The sequence below is a fragment of the Polypterus senegalus genome, chromosome 6, assembly GCF_016835505.1.
Source record: "Polypterus senegalus isolate Bchr_013 chromosome 6, ASM1683550v1, whole genome shotgun sequence".
Lineage (NCBI taxonomy): Eukaryota > Metazoa > Chordata > Cladistia > Polypteriformes > Polypteridae > Polypterus > Polypterus senegalus.
The window spans coordinates 162,084,803-162,105,623 of NC_053159.1; the positions used below are offsets into that span (position 1 = coordinate 162,084,803).

At 41.0% G+C, this 20,821-nt stretch overlaps 2 protein-coding genes across 3 annotated transcripts in view; one reads left to right on the plus strand and one right to left on the minus strand.

The window, feature by feature from the left end:
* Positions 1-1,170: 1,170 nt before the first annotated feature.
* On the plus strand, positions 1,171-18,704 carry LOC120531756 (uridine phosphorylase 2-like). Of its 2 annotated transcripts, none has more exons than XM_039757451.1 (7): positions 1,171-1,333; positions 6,092-6,209; positions 6,314-6,469; positions 10,333-10,447; positions 10,603-10,812; positions 11,772-11,918; positions 15,570-18,704. In XM_039757451.1, exons 1-7 carry the CDS (start codon positions 1,281-1,283, stop codon positions 15,707-15,709), a joined length of 939 nt encoding a protein of 312 aa, XP_039613385.1. In that variant the 5' UTR covers positions 1,171-1,280; the 3' UTR covers positions 15,710-18,704. The 2 variants fall into 2 exon arrangements, with proteins under 2 accessions (XP_039613385.1, XP_039613386.1); XM_039757452.1 differs by having other exon boundaries at positions 1,182-1,320.
* The window catches only part of LOC120531755 (coiled-coil domain-containing protein 148-like), a 233,834-nt gene continuing 230,613 nt past the window's right edge, over positions 17,601-20,821 (minus strand). The window contains exon 15 of the mRNA XM_039757449.1: positions 17,601-20,682. Within this exon, the coding sequence (XP_039613383.1) occupies positions 20,536-20,682 (147 nt within the window). The 3' untranslated portion in view covers positions 17,601-20,535. The remainder of the gene's footprint in view (positions 20,683-20,821) is intronic.

Sequence of the window (20,821 nt, forward strand, 5' to 3'; positions counted from 1 at the left end):
TACAAACAGTAGCTCAAAGTGCTTTACATAATAAAGAATAGAAAAATGAAAGACACAATAAGAAAACAAAATAAGTCAACATTAATTAACATCGAATAAGAGTAAGGTTCAATGGCCAGGGGGAACAGAAAAAACAAAAAAAAACTCCAGACGGCTGGAGAAAAAATAAAATCTGTAGGGATTCCAGACCATGAGACCGCCCAGTCCCCTCTGGGCATTCTACCTCACATAAATGAAACAGTCCTCTTTGGATTTAGGGTTCTCACGGAAGGGCTTGATGATGATGATGGTCACGTAGACTTCTGCCTTTTAATCCGCAGAAGACATGCAGGTTAGGTGCATTGACGATTCTAAATTGTCCCTGGTGTGTGGATGTGTGTGTGCCCTGCCCGGGGTTTGTTTCCTGCCTTGCACCCTGTGTTGGCTGGGATTGACTCCAGCAGACCCCCATGACCCTGTAGTTAGGATATAGCGGGTTGGATAATGGATGGATGGATAGATGGAATCAAAGGAGAAAGAAAAGTGAGAAAAATGGTAACACTGTAGTGAATAGGGTGTCTAATGAAAAAGCAAAAAGAAGTCGATAGTCATTTGACAAAAACTGTATACCTTCAATTAGAAATGTGCTTATATTATTAATGTGATCATTCTTAAAGAAGCATTTCAGTAAGAGAGTTAGGTAAGTTTACTTTAACCCACCTCCCCGATAACAATGAGGCCATTGTGAATGGATGTGGGTGCCGTCATGCATTGCCGACAGGTTGGTATGCCCTTTCTACTGTCAGCTTTCCAAACCTTTGAGCCATTCATGTCGGTCCTCTGCTCTGCTCTGCTCTGGCTGTCTTTGCTAAGGTAAACTAAACAGAGTCAGGCCCCCCAGTAGCAGCTGGCCGCTCAGTACTCTGTTTTAGCCCATGTCATTCTGTGCCCTCCATGCCCCCAGCCAGGCATGTTTCAGTGTTGGCGGCTTTCCGAGAAGCGTCTACCCCAGTAGTCTTGAGGTGGCACCTTGGCAGTAATGTTCCTCCAACAACATGTTGTGTGTAAAATCAAACACGTGGACTCTTTTCAGATCAGTGACCTTTTGCGAGGGCTGACTTGTTTGTGTACCGTCTTGCAACCAATCATTTCGCAGCAAGATCGGGCCATTTTCCATTATTAGGTATTTAACCTGCAGAGCTTACTTAGATGACTTGGTTTATATACAATTCACTCTACATCTGATTTTATTGCGATTGCTTTTTGTTCCTTGATTTTTCCAGAAAAGCGACATCTTCAGGATGGCACCAATACTACTAGATAACATTACTCCAGAAAGAGGTGAATATATTGAGTAAGTATTTATCCTGCCACTCAGCAGTACGGCTTTACTCATACAGCTCTTCTGAACTGAATGTTCATTTTGTTCTTCACTTTGAACTATTGATGGAGTTGGCATTCTTTATTTATTTAATGCAGATTCAATGTCAGCCTGTCACTTTCAGACCCACTTAGATCTGAATAGGGTTGCGGGGGCCTGGCAGGAAGCACAGGGAGGAAGGCAGGAACAATCCCTGGACTGGGCACCAGAATCAATGTGTTTGAATTATTTCAAATGAAACTTACTAAACATGAAACAACCAACCGGATTACGGTTATTCTTGGATATTCACTTATTTAGCACCTTATCGGCTTTTACAGCGGCACTGATCTGTTTTGAACCACTTATGCTGATCAGTTCAGTTTAATTTGATGGATTCTTCTCAAACAACACACAATATATAAACCCAGCTAATTGGGAATATGTTATGTCATTTTCTTACCCGCTTAATCCTGGACATCGTCGTCTGGGGGATGAATGGAGCTTATCCTAGCAAGCATAGGGCACAAGGCAGAAACAAACTCTGGACAGGGAGCCAGTCCATCACAGGGCAGACATACCCACACTAGGGCCAATCCACCTAAACCTGCATGTCTTTGGATTGTGGGAGGAAACTCATGAAGACACTGAGGAGAACATGCAAACTCCACACAGGGAGGACACTGAAAAGAAACTCTGGTGTCCTTACTGCGAGGCAGTAGCACTACCACTGTGCCACCATGCCACCTTAATTGGGAATACATCCATCCATCCATTATCCAACCTGCTATATCCTAACTACAGGGTCAGGGGGGTCTGCTGGAGCCAATCCTAGCCAACACAGGGCGCAAGGCAGGAAACAAACCCCAGGCAGGGCCCAGCCCACCGCAGGGCACACACACACAGACTAAGGACAATTTTAGAATCGCCAATCCACCTAACCTGCATGTCTTTGGACTGTGGGAGGAAACCCACGCAGACACAGGGAGAACATACAAACTCCACGCCAGGAGGACCCGGGAAGTGAACCCAGGTCTCCTAACTGCGGGTCAGTAGCGCTACCCACTGCGCCACCGTGCCGTCCTAATTGGAAATATAATACAGTAAAATTTAAACAAAAAATGACACTAAAATCTGCGGTGGGCTGGCGCCCTACCCGGGGTTTGTTTCCTGCCTTGTGCCCTGTGTTGGCTGGAATTGGCTCCAGCAGACCCCCATGACCCTGTAGTTAGGATATAGCGGGTTGGATAATGGATGGATGGAAATGACCCTAAAATATGAAATATGTGAATTTTTGTATACATAGATATTTGTAACTAGAGATCCACAGAGGGAGAAAATGAGTCACTTATCTTAAAATAACTTTTTATTCCTAAGCTTTTGACAACCTACCAGGTGTCATCATCAGAGGAAAATAATTAGACATACAGGAATCAAAGGCGTTACATGGCGAGTGAGGAGGGGGGATTAACAAGGTGGGGTTCGGAAGGTGTTGGTCATAAAGTATTTATTATCTGGAAGTTCTGCATATGCAGGGTTCAAGTCCAAGTGTCTAGTAAAGGCGTTTTCATTAGAGAGCCACCATTCAGCCAGCTCTCTGGCACTCTTAGATTTGGCTCTGAATTTTACTTTCACCGTGTGTCCGGTGGAACTCGTATGTGTGTATTCTGTTCCTGTACAGCAGGGGTCCTCAGTCACAGTCCTGGAGGGCCGCAGTGGCTGCAGGTTTTTGTGCCAACCCAATTTATTTTTTCTCCAGCCGTCTGGAGTTTTTTTGTTTTTTCTGTCCCCCCTGGCCATTGAACCTTACTCTTATTCGATGTTAATGTTGATTTATTTTGTTTTATAATTATGTCTTTCATTTTTCTATTCTTTAATATGTAAAGCACTTTGAGCTACTGTTTGTATGAAAATGTGCTATATAAATAAATGTTGTTGTTGTTGTTGATGTCTTAATTAGAAGCACTTACTGCTCAATAACACTTCTGCTTCACTTCAGTTGTCTCGCTCGTTAAGATTTTGAACCCTTATTGCGTATTTTATTTTTAAACAGCTGTATTCTTGGTTTTGAATTGCTCCTAATTAGCATGCAAATGACAAAAGAGACCAGCATTTCTCCATTTAGCTTGTTACCATTACCACCTGTGTGTATTTATCATGCACTACACTGTATTGGGTTTAGTTAAATACTTGGAAGGAAAGTGAAGAGGAGAAAGTGAAGGACTGAGAATTACTCGTCCATTTTAGCCTTCAAATCATTTGGATGATATCCTTGCAAAGGTGAAGAAAATCGAGGATATGAGAATGACCTGACATGGCAGAGTTAAAACACTAATGGGCCATGAAATTAAATTACTGACAAGAATTGCTTTCTAATTAAGCAACCAGGTTAGAACAAAAACCTGCAGCCACTGCGGCCCTCCAGGACTGTGACTGAGGACCCCTGCTGTACAGGAACCTCACACTGCCGTGTATGTGTGATGTGCACACATACAGTGGACTTTGCCAGAATGACATTTCACTGCCATTGTATTGTACAATTGTCTATGTGACAAATAAATATAATATCTAAACTAATCTAAATCTATACAAAAATAAACTGAATTAAAATGATGTCTAAGATGCTCTATATATTCACGACTAGAAACTTACTGTGTTATTGGTTAAGAAAGATTACAAATATAAAACATTATATTTTCAAAAGTCACATTTTAGATATGGGGTGGCAAAGTGGCGCAGTGGTGGTGCTGCTGCCTCGCAGTACGTAGAGCAGGGCTCGTGCCCCCAGTCCTCCCTGTGTGGAGTTTGCATGTTCTCCCCATGTCTCCCACAATCCAAAGACATGCAGGTTAGGTGGACTGGCGATACTAAAATGGCACTGGTGTGTGGTTGGGATGTCTGTGTGTGTCTTCCCCCTGCGATGTATTGGCACCCTGTCCAGGGTTTGTTCCTGTCTTGCGTCCTATGATTGATGAGATAGGCTTCAGCAGACCCCCGCGACCCTGTTCAGGACTGTGACCCAACATTTGTGCGATAGACCTATGAGCGCCGACAAAATAGCGCTGATTAAAACGCGGCATCAAAATCGCGCCGACAAAATCGCCAAAGTTTCATTAAATATGAATTGCTAGTTTAAAGCATATATAATAATGTTTATTTTAGAAGTCAATATTATGAGACGCGGCATGCCATCAGCATGGCACGCAGATAATCCTTAAGATCACACCTTGCATATGTAGGAAGAATTGCAGCGAGACGTCTTGATAGTTGAGCGTATTTAGACTTGCTGGCTGCCTGACTGCTGGTAATTCTGCTTTGTATACGACGCGTTATGCCAACCCTCGACTGAGTTATTTATTCGCGGCATGCCATCAGCAGTTATAACAGTTATAACCTAGCACATAATGTGCACATAATGCGTATTTACGCGTCCCACTCTCTTGGCCTCTCTCGCAATTTTGTCGGCGCTCATTTGTCGAAATCCAGTTAGCGGGTTTGTCGGCGCTCATTTGTCAAAATCCAGTTAGCGGGTTTGTCGGCGCTCATTTGTCGTCGCGGTTTTGTTGGGGAGCATATGTCTATCGCGCTTTTGTCGGTGAACCGTTCAGGACTACGTGGGTTTAAAAATGACTGACTGACTGACTAATATTAAAATATCATTGTGATTAGTCAGAATGTCATTTAAGATATCGAGTGTTTTTGGGCTGTCATTTGCATATCTGAAATTTCGTTTTAATTGGCAGTGAAACTCTTTCCTTTGAGTTTGATGGAGTTCTCAAAAAGAGGTCCCTGTGAATACATTGTTGAAATTTGAATTTCCAATATGTTTGTTCAGTAAATTGACAGCTCTAAACATGGATGGTCAGCAGTGAATGATCTCATTGGTCAAAAGCTGCAGCTCCATTTTTAAATGTCACTTTTCTCATAATCACCAATCCCTGTGACCCTGAATTAGATAAAGCAGGTTCAGAAACTGATGGATGGGAGGAAAGATGCATGGAAATTCATTTTGACTTGTGAAAATTGCATTTTAGACATTCTTGATTTAAACAATTTGAATTTTCACTAGTGTGACCTAGCAAAAACAGACCAGGAGAAATGTTGGGGTGTCAACCAGGTCACCCCTTTTAGTGCAGAAAAAAAAGTACTGACCTTCAGGCTTATAGAGAGAAAATAAAGGGAGCTTCAAACACACTTCCAAAGTGATTAAACAAAATCACAGGAGCTCTGTCCTCATCAAGCATTGCGTCTTAATGTGATACCACCTTCCAGGACCGGCTCACTTTTGTGGTGTCTCTGTCACAAGGCCAGAGCCTTCTTGGGGTGTTGTGGATGTAGCTAGGGTTCCTTGTTGGTTGGCTTCTCTGAGCTATGGGAGAAAAAGAAGAGACAGTCAGTGCCAGCGCCCCATCTTGCCTTGGGTGGTACTGCTTACCTCGTCTGAGCCTGGAAGGTGTGTGTGACACTAGGCATAATAAATATAATTGCATACATCTAAAATAATAATTAGTGGCAGACAATAAACATTAAAACAACTTGCCATATCCATAGTCCTCACAATAAAATACATTTGGACACAAATATCACGTTATAGTTCTGCTTATGTCCAGCACGACTGGAGGACATGCTTTGAAATGGTCCTCTGAAGTGGTAGATTATGATTTGTGTCTATCCTGTGCAAATGGCTTCATTTTAATTAGCTTACAAGATAATTACCTGATCATGAAATGCATTTATTTATGCTTTCTGCAGACATGAGGAGGTGCATGTGAAGAACCCACATCTGCACTCAATGGAAGAAGACATCCTGTACCATTTCAATTTGAGCACGAAAACACATAACCTGCCAGAAATGTTTGGTGACATAAAGGTAGGCCTTTCCGCCCATCCTTAGTCTGGTAAACGCTCTGTCCATTGTGACTGTCACCAGTTCCTGCTCTGGCATGGCTTTTTACCATTTGTTTATTTTGTCAGTTTGTCTGTACCGGTGGCAGCGCCAACAGAATGAAGGCTTTTGCAGAATTCATGCAGAAAGAACTTGGATTAGATGGAGAAAATGGTGTTGAGGACATTTGTGCTGGAACTGACAGATACTCAATGTATAAAACAGGACCAGTGCTCTCAATAAGTGTAAGTAAACAGTCCGGCCTCAGTTTTCAGTTTCAGTTAAAAGCCAAGTAGTATGGCTGGTCACTGCTGCTGCCTCACACGTTCAGAGACCTGACTTTGAATGCCTGACCCTGTTCCTGTCTCTACAAGGGGTGTGCATCTTTGTCCCATGCCTGTAAACCACTAAGTAATCCAATGTGCTTCCAACATCCTAAAGACATAAATGTGGAATTGCCCTGGTGTGGCTTTGTACAGGTCAGTGTGCCCTGAGGAGGACTGGCATCCCGGTCAAGATCTTTTAGCAAAGAGATGAGTAAAAATGAAAGATTAATGAGAAATGTATTGTGAAAATAGCACCTTAATGATTTCCTGCTGTCACACATGCTGCCTTCAGGAAGTCTTCAGGCCCCTTCACTTTGTCACATTCTGCTTCACTGCTAAAAGCATTTCAGTTCATTTTTTCCTTCATCAAACAACAGTGAATAGCTTAGAAGGACAAAGAGAAAACTGGATTTTTGAAATTCTTGCTTATTTATTAAAAATAAAAAGCTGAAATACCCAGTGACACAAGTATTCAGACCCTTTACTCCATACTTCATTGAGGAACCTTTGGCAGCAGAGTCTTCTTGGGTTTCATGTGATAAGCTTCCCACATCTGGATTTGAGAATTTTCTTTTGTTCTTCTCTACAGATCTTCTCGAGTTCTGTCAGGATAGATGGAGAACGTCAGTGGATGGTCCATCTCCAGAGACGTTCAGTTGCTCTGGCTGACCCATTCAAGAACATTCACTAAGCCAATCCTGTGTTTTCTTTGCTTTGTGCTTAGGTTCATTGTCCTGATGGTAGTTGAACCTTCAGGCAAGTCTTATGTCCAGAGTGCTCTGGAGCAGGTTTTCATTTAGGATATCTCTTCACTTTGCTCCATTCAGCTTTCCCTTAACCCTGCCTAGTCTCCCAGTCCCACAGCATAATGCTGTCACCAGTGTTCTTCAGTGCTGAAACTGTATTACACAGGTGATAAAAGGTGTCTGGTTTCCACCAGATGTGACACTTGGAATTGAGGTCAAACAGTTTAATTTTGCTTTTGTCAGCCAAGAAAATCTAGTTTCTCATAGTCTGAGAGTTCTTTAGGTGTAGTTTTGCCAGCCTCAAGTGGGCTTTCATGTGTTGTCTGGCCAAGATTAGTGAAGTGTTGTAGTGGTGGTTGTCCTTTTGGAAGTTTCTCCCATCTTCACACAGGTTCTCTACACCTTAGCCAGAGTGACCATATGGTTCTTGGTCTCATCTCTTATGGATAATAATTCATTGCATTTATATAGAGCTTTTCTCAGTACTCAAAGTGCTATCCACACAGGGAGAAACCGGGAAGCGAACAAACAACCTTCCACAGTCTCCTTACTGCAAAGCAGCAGCACTACCACTGCGCCACCTAAGGCCTTTCTCTCCCGATAGATCGGTTTGGATGGACAGCCAGCTCTAGGAAGAGTCATGGGTGTTCTAAACTTCTTCTATTTATGTATCATGGAGGCCACTGTGCTCTTGAGAACCTTCAGTGCTTCAGAAATTATTGTGTAGCTGTCCTCAGGTTTGTTCCTCGTTACAGTCCTGTCTCTAAGCTCTGATGGAAATTCCTTTGGTCTAATGGCATGGTTTTTGCTCTGATACACAACTGTGAGACCTTCAATGGACTGATGTGTGCCTTTCAAAATCATGTCCAATCAACTGAATTGACCACAGGTAGACTCCAAACGAGGTATTGAAACATCTCAACAACGATCAATAGGATGCAATGCACCTGAGCCAAACTTCAAGTGTCATTGTAAAGGGTCCTAATACTTTTGTCAATGGGATATAAATCAGTTTTTCATTTTTAATAAGTCTGCAAAATTCTTACAATCCTTTCACCTTATTATTTTCCAGTATTGAGTGTTGCTTGATGAGGTAAAAAATAATTTAGAAGACCTTGTCATAAGGCTGCACCACAGTGAAATGGAAGGGTCTGAATATGTACTGAAGGTTCTGTACCTCACAAGGAACACACATGTATGTGGCCCCAGTGCTTTTAATATGAGCATACTCAAGCAAAATCATGTATTAAAAGTAAAATATTTAAATCGCAGGTATTGGTTCAGATGAAAGGCTTGGCAAAGTAAAACAAAAGGGTTAATCTCACAAGTAGTCACCCAGAGCTATGGCCAGACAATATACAGTACTGATTTCTGGATTATATCTCGTAACTGAATATTCTAGTGAGACTGTTATGATAATTGAAGTCTATTACCATAATTAACCACAAGTGGAATCATTCAACTCCAAGTTTTTTCAAATCAGAAGTAATAGAGAGAAAAATTTTCGCCGACATAGTTTTACTTTTGGTTGAACACAACAAAATAATAGTAAACCACAGTACATTTTAGAAGCATTTCACAGTACTTGATGTATCACACAACATAAAAAATATCACGTTGCAAGTTAAATATCATGGCAGCATACTGCTGTGTTCCTGGTAATCCCCACCCTTCTGGTTCCCATCAGTCAGACAGGTAATTGACTGTTTTTCCTGTTTTACTTGAATTTTAAATAAATGAGCACTTACCACAGTCCAACAGCTCACACTTTTCTTCCACAGTGGTCCCCTGCTCAAGTCTTTCCCACTGACTTTCATGCCAATATCAAGTTAGTCACTAGTCTTCATGAATCATCACCAAGCTGAGTTGTCTTCATCACTGGACGTCCAGCTATCAGTCCTCTTCTAAAACCTCTTTAAGCTGCAGGGTTTGTGCTGCATTTTCAATTCATGATGTTATGTATTATTTTAACTCCCTAATTCACGGCTTCTTGATATTTTATTTGCTGCGACCCAATTTTGCCTTTAGTGTCTTTGAGATCCTTGCCAATAATGTGCCCCTTGGAGATTCACAGTGGACTGTCATGGCTTTCCCCCTTGAAGAATCACCAATGATCCTTTTTTGTGATGGCACCTCCCTTGGAGAATCCGCTGTCAAATTGTTAGAGTCGGCTCCCCTTGGAGAAAGAATCACTGCTGATTATCAGAATGGGTAGGTGGTGGTCAGAGTGGGATCCCGGAAGATTGTGAGCGCAATATCAATTGCTTGATTGACCCAACCACACTGGCCCCCCGCAACCCATTTCACCAAGAATTTGCAAACCACTCACATTAAATACAACAGTAACACGCAACTCCCCAGCTGCAGTCTGACTATAGTTTAATAAACCCTGGCCTAATTGTTTCAGTGGCCTGTAGATACACCTGCTTTCAAAAGAATTTGAGCCGTTCATTTCCTCCCATGTTTCCTACAATTTTTCAATTACCTGTAAACATGTTTTATGGCATGTAGCCCTGGAGTCAGCCTAGTCACTCGTGTCTGGATTTCTTCTAGCACTGCTATGTCCTTTTTGGAGTATTATATGCAGTTATGGTCACAAGGTTACACAAATGACATAGCAGCAATGTAAAAGAGATTAAATGAGCAGAGCCTTTTCAGTTTAAACAAAAGGAGATTAAGAGGAGACATTTGAAGTGTTTAAAATTATGAAGGGAATTGCTCATATAGTGGATTGAGACTGTTAATTTAAAATGAGTTCATCCAGAACATGGAAACGTTACGAAGTTTTAATTTACACAAAGAATCATAGCCGCATGGAATAAGTTACAGTAGTAGTGTGGTAGACAGTAGCACTTTAGGGTCTTTTAAAACACAGAATTACTCATAAGTGAATATGTCTGGCGAGCTGTGTTGAGCTGAATGGCCTGTTCTCGTTGTAGATTGTCCCAAAGTTCTTGCCTTCTGTCCATGGCCAGGACAAATTAAACATTAGTATCTTTAAATTGATTTGGTTGTATTTGATTTTGTTTTCCCCAGCATGGCATGGGTGTTCCTTCCATCTCAATAATGCTGCATGAACTGATAAAACTTCTGCACCATGCCAGATGCCGTGATGTTGTACTCATTCGAATTGGCACCTCTGGTGGTATAGGTAAGATTATATTTAAAGTTTCAGCTTCGTCCATTTGCAGCTCTAGCGTGCTTTGCTCTTATCTAGAAATAACGTACCAATGCTTTGCTATTTATTTAAGAGAGCCTTGAGCTCAGAAAGCTACTGTTACTGATTTTACACTTTTGTCTCCATAGGTCTTGAACCAGGCACAGTGGTGATAACAGACACTGCAGTGGACTCCTTTTTTCAGCCACACTTTGAGCAGGTGGTACTAGGCAAAGTCATTGTGAGAAGTACTGAGCTGGATAAAAGTTTAGCTCAGGAGTTGCAACAGTGTGGCAGAGAGATTCCAAACCTTTGTACCGTCATTGGCAAAACCATGTGTACCTATGACTTCTATGAAGGTATGTTTGAACCTGCTCAGCGTTCCTCATGTTACGCTGCATTACCTGTGTTAATTTAGACAGATACTGCTGTTCCTGTGTAAAGGAGATTCTAGTGGTTCAAATGTGCATTTGTTGAGTACTAAAACCGCCAAGAGGGACATCAACTCACATTTGCTCAGCAATGCTCGGTAATGTCAATAGCAACAGCAGAGGAGATCTTGACGAGGTGAAAGCCGATGGAGATGAGCACTGATTTCCCATTTGACTGCCAATGTTAAATGGCTTTGCTTGCGGTGATTATAAGGGACTCTGTTGTGTTAAAAAAAAAAGTATCATCAATCACAGTTACCTGGGTAAAACTTCGGAGTTACGACAACATGGACATCGGTAGTGCAGCTAATTAGGAAAAGTCAGAGAAGGACAGGAGCATGTCGTGCACAGAGATGAAATAATTAAAGCTATAAAAATACAATGTTTATTGGAGTCGGCCTTGATGCTTCTGCTGTTAATTCAGTCAGGTATGTCGTCAGTACAGAACCTTTCATAATGGAGATGCATTTTACAGTATAACATTATTCAGTAAAGGATAAAATAAATTTTTTTTTTCAAAATTCAATCAGCAACCAAACAACAGTGATAGTACAAAAAATGAAGAAAATAGCAGTTTTCAACAATTTGGAGTAGCAAATATTTGAGAGGGTGGATTTAGAGGATAAAAACACCCAGGACTTCTTAAAAAGTGTTAGGGTTTCCATTTCCACTTCTGGTCTTGTTGGTTTGTTCCTGATTCTCGCAACCTTTTTTGTGAAGAAGTGTTCCCCGGATTCCATATCAAATGCACTTCCACTTCAGTTTAACGTTTTGCTCAATGAATGAAAAGTATACAAAAATGCAGTTTAAAAATACAATTTGTAGCACAAGGCAGAAGCTCTTGTGCATTGTGGCCTTTATTTATATGTGCCCTTCATTTCTTTTAGGTCAGGGTCGTCTAGACGGAGCTTTATGCTCTTTCTCTACGGAGGAGAAGTTGGAGTACCTGAGAAGAGCAAAGGAGGCTGGCGTTACCAACATTGAAATGGAGTCCACCGTCTTTGCAGCAATGTGCCGGGTCTGTGGTTTAAAAGGTGAATTTTTAATTTATACAAGAAAGTACTGTATAATTGAAAAAAAAATATTCCATTTTTCAGACTCACTTAACATAATGATTGGGTCATGGGAATCCAGGCAGCATTAAAAACAACACAAAAAGCAACCCTGTATTGTGTACCAGTCCATGACAGGGCCACTTAGTTACCTTTGGTCAATGCAGAGTCACCAGTTAAACTGACACACGTTTTTGGGGTGTGGGAGCAACACTGGAGCACCTAGAAACACATTCACCTGCACAGAGGTCATGATAAGGATTTGAACCCGGCTCCTGGAGCCATGAAGCAGCAGCCGAAGCATCAAGCACTGCATCGCTGTACAGCAGTGTCAGTGTACCGAAAACTAAAACACAAGACAGAAACACAGCACTTTATCATGAAGAGGCAATATGGAGCTGAAATTGTGAAAGATGGCCATCTGAGTAGATGAAAGGTGAAGTTAAAAGAGCAGTCATGTTCAGTTCAGAACAAAATTTTAAAAATAAGTTTACAGTCCATTGTTCTTCTTTGATGAGCATCCTTGTGACTGAACACATACAAATGAGTGTGATTATGGCCTGTTTTATGTCAAAAGGATACAAGTAGGTCTATTAAAAATATGAAAACGCAGAAGCTAAACTCACTCTTAATTTTGATGAGAACATCCACAGGACAGCTTGTTTCCTCGGACAGTCACTATGGCCTTCTGCCTTTTTCTTCTCCTCTGTTCTCTCTTCCCTAGCCCTTTTCACGTGTACCTCGCCCTCTGTTTATGTCATTCATCCCATGAATTATTATCTTCTTTACAATTCTGAACCTGACATGTTCCCCGGTCTAATACTCCCAAGATCTTACTTGCCATTCTTTATACATGCTTATCAGGACATGCTGATAATGTTCACACATGAGAAACCCAGGTTAGGAGAGAAAATTCTGAGAGGTACAAAAAAGACACCCCATCACCAGAATTACAGATATGTTTGTTTATGCATAAAAGAACAGGGTTCGGCATTTGGTCTGAATGATTTAAAATATGAAGAGGTAGAGGAATTGACGGCAAAGGTGATAGGGAATGAGAACGGAGCCCGTATGCATGCTCCGCATGGCCGCTGCCGAGAGTTGATTCTACAATAAAATAAAATAAAAAGAGGAATAACCTTGGAGGTCAATCATCACCCTTAAAATGGATAGTAGACGTCATGTGGTGTATGTGTACCAAATTTCAGGTCAATAGTTCAAATGGTTCGAGATCTACAGGTGATTTAAAATCCTGGACAGACAAACGGACAGACAGTAGCGTATTATATAAGAAAATCTTGCATTAAGCCTTTATGACCTCCATTTGCTTAAACTGACAATTTTATCCTCATAAGCAAAGCCAGTGAATTGCCAAGAAACACACAAAGTCTCGAACCTATGGAATTTCGAGAGGACTTGACCCGTTTATTCATGTATAACAATACACTACTTGTACAGTCGTGGCCAAACGTTTTGAGAATGACACAAGTACTGGTTTTCACAAAGTTTGCTGCTTCAGTGTTTTTAGATCTTTTTGTCAGACATATATACTGAAGCAGAATTACAAGCATTTCATAAGTTTCAAAGGCTTTTATTGACAATTACATTAAGTTTATGCAAAGAGTCAATATTTGCAGTGTTGGCCCTTCTTTCTTTTTCAAGACCTCAGAAATTCACCCTGGGATTCTGTCTGTCAGTCAACTTCTGGGCCAAATCCTGACTGATGGCAGCCTGTTCTTGCATAATTAATGCTTGGACTTTGTCAGAATCTGTGGGTTTTTGTTTGTCCACCCGCCTCTTGAGGACTGACCACAAGTTGTCAATGGGATTAAGGTCTGGGGAGTTTTCTGGCCATGGACCCAGAATTTCAATGTTTTGTTCCCTGAGCCACTTATTACTTTTGCCTTATGGCACGGTGCTCCATCATGCTGGAAAAGGCCTTGCTGGTCACCAAACTATTCTTGGATGGTTGGGAGAAGTTGCTCTCGGAGGATGTTTTGGTCCCATTCTATATTCAAGGCTGTTGTTGTTAGGCAAATTGTGAGTGAGCCCTGCACTCTCTTCGCTGAGAAGCAACTCCACACATGAATGGTCTCAGGATGCTTTACTGTTGGCCTGACACAGGACTGATGGTAGTGCTCACCTTTTCTTTATTCCTGATGCCCCAAACAATCAGAAAAGGGATTCGTCAGAGAAAATGACTTTCCCCAAGTCCAATCCCTGTACCTTTTGCAGAATATCAGTCTGTCCCTGGTGTTTTTCTTGGCTTCTTTGCTGCTCTTCTTGACACCAGGCCATCTTCCAAAAGTCTTCGTCTCACTCTGCGTGCAGATGCACTCACACCTGCCTGCTACCATTCCTGAGCACACTTTGCACTGGTGGTCCCTGATCCTGCAGCTGAATTAACTTTAGCAGACAATCCTGGCACTTGCTGGACTTTCTTGGGTCCCCTGAAGTTCATTTTCATGGCAAAGTGGGACTTCTGTACTAACTCCTACTCTCTCTTTTGTTCTTTTCCCGGTTTTCTGTGGTGGTGACCTGCACCACCACCACCACCACCTAATCAAAGCACCATGATATTCCTACATTGATGGATTAAAGGCCAGAAGTCCACATGACCATCATCATCAAGTCCTTCCATGAGAACCCTAAATATAATGAAGACTGATCATTTATGTTAGGTAGAATGCCCAGAGGGGGCTGAGTGGTCTCATGGTCTGGAACCCCTGCAGATTTTATTTTTTCTCCAGCTATTTTTTGTCTGTCCTCCCTGGCCCTTGGACCTTACTTTTATTCTATGTTAATGAGTTTTGTCTTATTTCAATTTTTATTTATTTTGTCTTTTTTCTCTTTCTTCATCATGCAAAGCACTTTGAGCTACATTATTTGTATGAAAATGTGCTATAGAAATAAATGTTGTTGTTTGCAGTTCATCTGATCTCTCTTCAGAACATTCTGGAGTATATATCATAAAAACTGAGGCAGCGAACTTTGTGAAAATTAATATTTGTGTCATTCTCAAAACTTTTGGCCATAACTGTACATGCCTTGGAAAGCCTACATAAGTCAAAGGGGCTCATAATGGAAGAAAATCTCACCAATGCCATTCATTTATAGATGTGTACATTTACGGTACGTACAACACAGAATAAAGCAAGACAGACGGAAGTATCTACAGTGGACTTGCTATTGTTCCATTAGCCACACCTAACTTTGTGACTTTTTTGTAAGTTTATATGTAAAGTAAGATGAGAGGTGTGATGCTATGAGGCAAATTCAATTCAGCTGCGTCTAAAAGGGGAGAACGGTAAATCCTGAGAGAACTTTTGCTGTTACCTTATATTTTATACATACTGTATCTATAAATGTTTAAGTTGGTACAGTTCCATTTAGCAACAGCTATTTTAAAACCTCAGTGAATATGGAAATTTCCATGCAACTGATGCCTGTTTTTCCTGTAAATTTTGAAACATCAATTGACCTCAGGGCATTCAGCTCAGTCTAATTTCCCAGTCTGACTTGTTTTTAAGTATTTACCATACTGATATGTGAAATAAGAGAACAAAACGAAATGTGCTTCTCTTTTAAAACAAATACAACGATAAGCTGAAGCCGATTTGTTTTATCTTTCAGCTGCCGTTGTGTGTGTCACATTACTGGATCGGTTTAAAGGCGACCAGATCACTGCTTCACATGAACTTCTACAGGAATATCAACTTCGTCCCCAGTATTTGGTATCCCACTTCATAAAGAAGCGCCTGCAGCTACTCTAATATGAGCCTCTCCAGAATAACCATTGTGTTTGAGTCCATTTGCATGTAAATAAATGTTTATAGTGTATATTTTGTAGACCTTGAAACAGTGATGTATCATTAGAATTGTGCTGTACAGCTTGTGTGACTAATGTGCGTAAATATTCTGATCTGTCATAGGTAAGTAGAAAGATGAAGAAATGATAGTTAAAATATTTAACTTTAATTTGCTAGAAATTGGCTTTTTTAACAGGAGTCACACCAATTGTATAAATCCCAGAAGTTCCCTGTTTTGCCAATTAGAAATGAATAAGTGGAAATTTTAAAACTTATTGCATTTGAAAACTAACTGTAGGAGTGATGTTGTACTTTCAATTTCCATATTGTGACGTTGTTACTCGTATTGACCTGTTCATAAATATGCTTACATTTCAAAAAACAGCTCACCTTCTTGTAAGACATGCGTTTTAAAAATGAAACAAATAATTATCATCAGAGTTACAGTTTGGGAGGCCCCTAAAAACTGAAATGTCTGCACCTGGACTCTCTGGAACTGTCCATTTACTGCACCATAACCCAGGAGCATGATGGAACATTTAATGTGTGTTGTGTTCTGGGTAATAGACGCTGTTTTTATAGCCTCATGTCTGTCGGGTGAAGCTGTTTGCCTATTGCCTTGTGGTCTGTGTATTTGTGTGTTGAATTGACACTTTGACACCGGTACCGTTATTAAAATGAAAAAGCTTTTCTTAAGTGTAGCATTTGAAGAGGCGTACTGAACATTTTACCCACATTTCTACATCACTATGCAGTAAAACAGTGTCGGTGCATTCTAAGGTCACAGATTGTTTAAATTAAATTAATATTTACTCACATTGATGCTATCAAAAACTAAACAGAATGTTACATTAACTGAACAAGAGCTAAGTCTTGAGATCCCTTTGATCCATTGTCTAAATCCATTTAATCCAAATATTAGCTCAAGGGCAACTGCAGCTGCCCTCACACCATTAAGTGCAAGGCACTCAACCTTTAGTGGGCTGCCAGCTCATCACAGGGCCAGAGATTTTCCAATCATTTTCATTTTATGCCTTTTCAAAAGTAGGGTGGCCCAGTGGTAAGCCAGCATCCTGGGTTTGAGTCCCATTTATGGCCAAATATGTGAGTGTTGGGCCATAGCACAGACCACTGTGCCAACACGATGCTCCATTAGCATGCGATACAGTTCTTAAACCTTCTTAATCCAATTCAAAATCACAGGGGACAGGAGCCCACAAGCACTGAGCACAACGCAGGGAACAGCCCTGGACAGGTAGCAGTCCATCCGAGGGCCCACTCACACACCCAGCCACATTAGGGCCAACTCAGAGTCACCAGTTAACCTAATCTGAAGGTCTATGGGAATGTGGGAGGAAACCCTCCCCTGGACATGGGGAGAACATGCAAACTGCACACAGAGTGGCATGAATCTGAAGGCTAGCAAGCTGGCACAATAGTTCTAGATTATTATCCTACAGTGGCGGTGTGATGGTGCTGCTGCCTCGCAGTAAGCAGACCAAGGTTTGCATTCTGTGTAGTTTGGTTGTTCTCCCTACATCTGTCCAGGGATGTGCAGCTTTGGTGAATTGGCAGGTGCTAATCTTGCGCTGATGTGTGTTTGGTGTGTGTGTGTGTGTTCGCCCTGCAATGGACTGGCATGATGTCCAAGGTGTGCTCCTGCCTTGTGCATTATGCTAGCTGGGACTGGGGTTCTACAAACACACACATTGTCTGACAGCTCTCCACTTTCGTCACTGATAACATATGATGTTGATCTGAAAGGGAAAGTCGCTCATATGGACATCTGTGTGATCTTTCAATGGTATCATTTAGAAGTCTCTCAATACTTCCACACGCTTTGAAACCACTTCTGTTTTTTTTGTCAAGGGCCTTGTGTCTCACTCAGTCAAAGAAACCTTCACATATGATGTACCACCATTCGACTCATCTTGATGTCTAGTTATGTCAAGATGACGATATTTCTATGGTCCCCCATATTGTTTGGCCCTGTAGACTCAAAACAAACATCAGTATAAGGCCATTTTGTACCATATTTGGGAAATGAATCCCACGTGATAAAGAGTCAACCAATAGGTGTCTTCAGCAAAATTGATCAGAAGGACCTGAAGTTATGCATACCACATCAAGGGACCCCTGGGGATATGAGGGGTCAAAGTTACTCCTTTTTACAAAAGTTTAAACAGTAATATTGGTGGTTGAAGTGTTGTTCAAGGTTAGTGATTGCAAATACAGTAATATGTTTGATATTTGATTGTTTACCAGTGGTCCTAACCCTTAAAGAGCCACTTCAGAAAGCTAAAAATGACATTTATATTACAATCGAGAATATTTAGACTTTTAACACATTCAAATTGAAGAGCACCTTTTAATGCTTCAAATACTCGACGACACTTTTCTTGCTTATTATTGTACTTCTACCTCATCAAGTCAATCAATGCATTTCTAACGAATACCCCGAATGAGGGCGGCTGTCGCTAATTCAGGTGTTTTTTTTTTTCATTTCAATTTATACACACACTGCCTTCTTCTAAGAGCGCTTACATGGATTTACAACAGAGCTCCTCCAGCCATTATATTAAAACAGTCAGTCATTCTCTAACCCGCTGTGTCCTAACTACAGGGTCATGGGGGGTCTGCTGGAGCCAATCCCAGCTAACACAGGGCGCTAGGCAGGAACTAACTCCGGGCACCAGCCCACCGCAGATTTTTAAGTAGTTTTATTTTGAGCAGCAGCTTTATGTATAGTAAGAAAAAAAAAAAACAGCAGATATTGCATTAAATGTTCATTTGCTGAGGTCCTAACAACTATAAAGTCAAATCTTGTATTTAGACATAAGTTGTTAATTACTCAATGAATAAATGAAATAATGGCACATCATCCAATTTTTCATGAAATTCAAAAAAGAGTTGGGTCTGTAAATAATTACTTGATGTCAGCTTTAACATTCATAAAATATCTTTGTGTAATGTCTTTTTTCTTTATGTACAGTACTAAAGAAGTATGAATTAAATAAATAGATAAACACCTCGAGTGTGTATCTGTCACGTCGAGATCGCCGTACCAAATAATTTGGGTGCTGGCCCGTCTTGTTCCTTTTGCCTCCCTGGCTGCGTGTGAATTCAGAAAGTCCTCCCTCTCAGGACAAACATACCAAGCCTGAAAGTGTCACTTTTCTTTTGTTAAGACTTAAATCATTCTGTACAAAATGTGACAATCAGTTAATTTGTAATTGCTGGTTTTGAAACAATTGCCCAGTATAAAAAGCAGACGTATTATGTGCTACAGGTTAAATATTTGTTGAGACCACACTGGTTGAATTTTCTCCATTCTATGTCGTGAGAAATCATCCCAACCTTACCTGCATACATACGTCGCATACAATAAGGACAATTTTCCAGGGTTTGGGGACATTCAACAACCGAAAGAAAACAGACAAATGTGTTCTAACATACCTGAAAGCTGACATTTTGAGGCTACACATCTTAATATGATATTGAATATTGGTCATGTGACTAAAACAAGCCCTCATGTACTTTAAATCCACAGGTCGCTAACACATAGTATGGGTGGTGGTGTGTTACACACTTAGCACTTTTGTTTAGATGAGTTAAACTTAAAATGTACTGACTGCTTGGTGCTTACAAGTCAAATATTTAATGGAGTGCAGCCAAGATTTTACACAAACACCAGCCTGTGGGCACTGAGCTGGAGTGAGTGTGGAGGACTGATGAGGCACCCATTAACAAAGAGAGCTGTAGAAGAACGGATGAGTGATACCTGAAAGGACAGGCTGGGCGGACTGTTGAGTCAACGCGTAATTAGAGCAGACGTGAGTCTGAAAGGACAAACTGTCACCTGCTTTTCATGTGTTCGTCTACTAGAGTTTGAGAAGCTTGTCATTAGTAGAGCATGATATCCACCATCCAACAGTTGCACAAAAACAGGACATGCTGCTAACCTTAAAACTTACATAATCTCTTCAAAATGAACCAATCCAATACTGGTGCATGAGGCGCAAGGTTCAGGAAACCCAGAATGATTTGCTTCACTCCACTGAAAGCCTGCAGTCACATTGCTCAAACGTGGAGATCTTTCCCCCCCAAGTTTTATTGCAGACACAATTCAGAGGGGGCTCCCCAGAAATTGGAAATCCTACGTTTTGAAGGTTTTTGTTTTAACAATTTCTCCTTTAGTCATTGCATTTAAAAGCTGTAAGCAGTCACTCTGTAATGTCATATTAGTATCCTAATATTGGATCAGGCCTGCTGTAAATATTTAGTGTGTCGCAATGCGTTCTCACAGCTGATTTATTTCTACTTGTAATCCTAATGTGCTGTGCTGTGCTCATAAGGCCATTTATATAACAAATCCTGACATTTTCTGCAACTGAGTTGCGGTTACCTTTATTTTCCATGCTTCCCCATACAAAAAGCAGCTGTGGTAGAGAAGATGATGCAGAATAGGTGGAAATGAGGCAAAAAGAAAATTGGATGCGATATATTCACAGCTGGATGTAAAATCAGATTACTGCAGTATGAGCGTGGCTGGCATCTGCTTATTGAAATCAGCAATGTGCAAGGCAAACACACCGTGTTTATATCAGGCACGAGCCCCCTACTTCTCAGCAGCAAAATGAATCAAGTAGTTTGTGCAGCTTGGCTTCTTATAATGAAGCCTTTTTCAGCCCTTTTAACAAAATAAATTCACAGCAAGTCAAATGACTCTTCTCATGGCTCTTCTGTTACAGCAGCAAAAAAGAGAGTAGGGACGGGAAGGTAGTTTTACATCATGTCTGAAACACAGACGACTCCAAGCCTTTCCTGGGGGGCTTTGGTGGAGTGATCTGTGACAGAACGTCCTTTGCATAAAGTGTGTTATGAAGGCCGGCATCTCTGAGTGCTTGCTCAATCCGGAGTCGGGGATCAGAAAGTATCTGGAGAAAAACAAAAAATGACCTTGTAAGTTAAATAAAGGAGTAAACATGAAGACTCTGAAACATTGAACTGTGTTTTTTCATTCTATGATATAGTGCCTTTCTTATCTATCTATCTATCTCCCTCCCTCCCTCTTGG

What these genes read in the sequence shown, in the direction of transcription:
- LOC120531756 (XM_039757451.1), top strand. Translation starts at nt 1,281, where the DNA reads ATGGCACCAATACTACTAGATAACATTACTCCAGAAAGAGGTGAATAT. An exon ending in GAAAGAGGTGAATATATTGA is followed by an intron (nt 1,334 to 6,091) that starts GTAAGTATTTAT and finishes TGCTTTCTGCAG; the next exon opens with ACATGAGGAGGTGCATGTGA. An exon ending in CCGGGTCTGTGGTTTAAAAG is followed by an intron (nt 11,919 to 15,569) that starts GTGAATTTTTAA and finishes TTTATCTTTCAG; the next exon opens with CTGCCGTTGTGTGTGTCACA.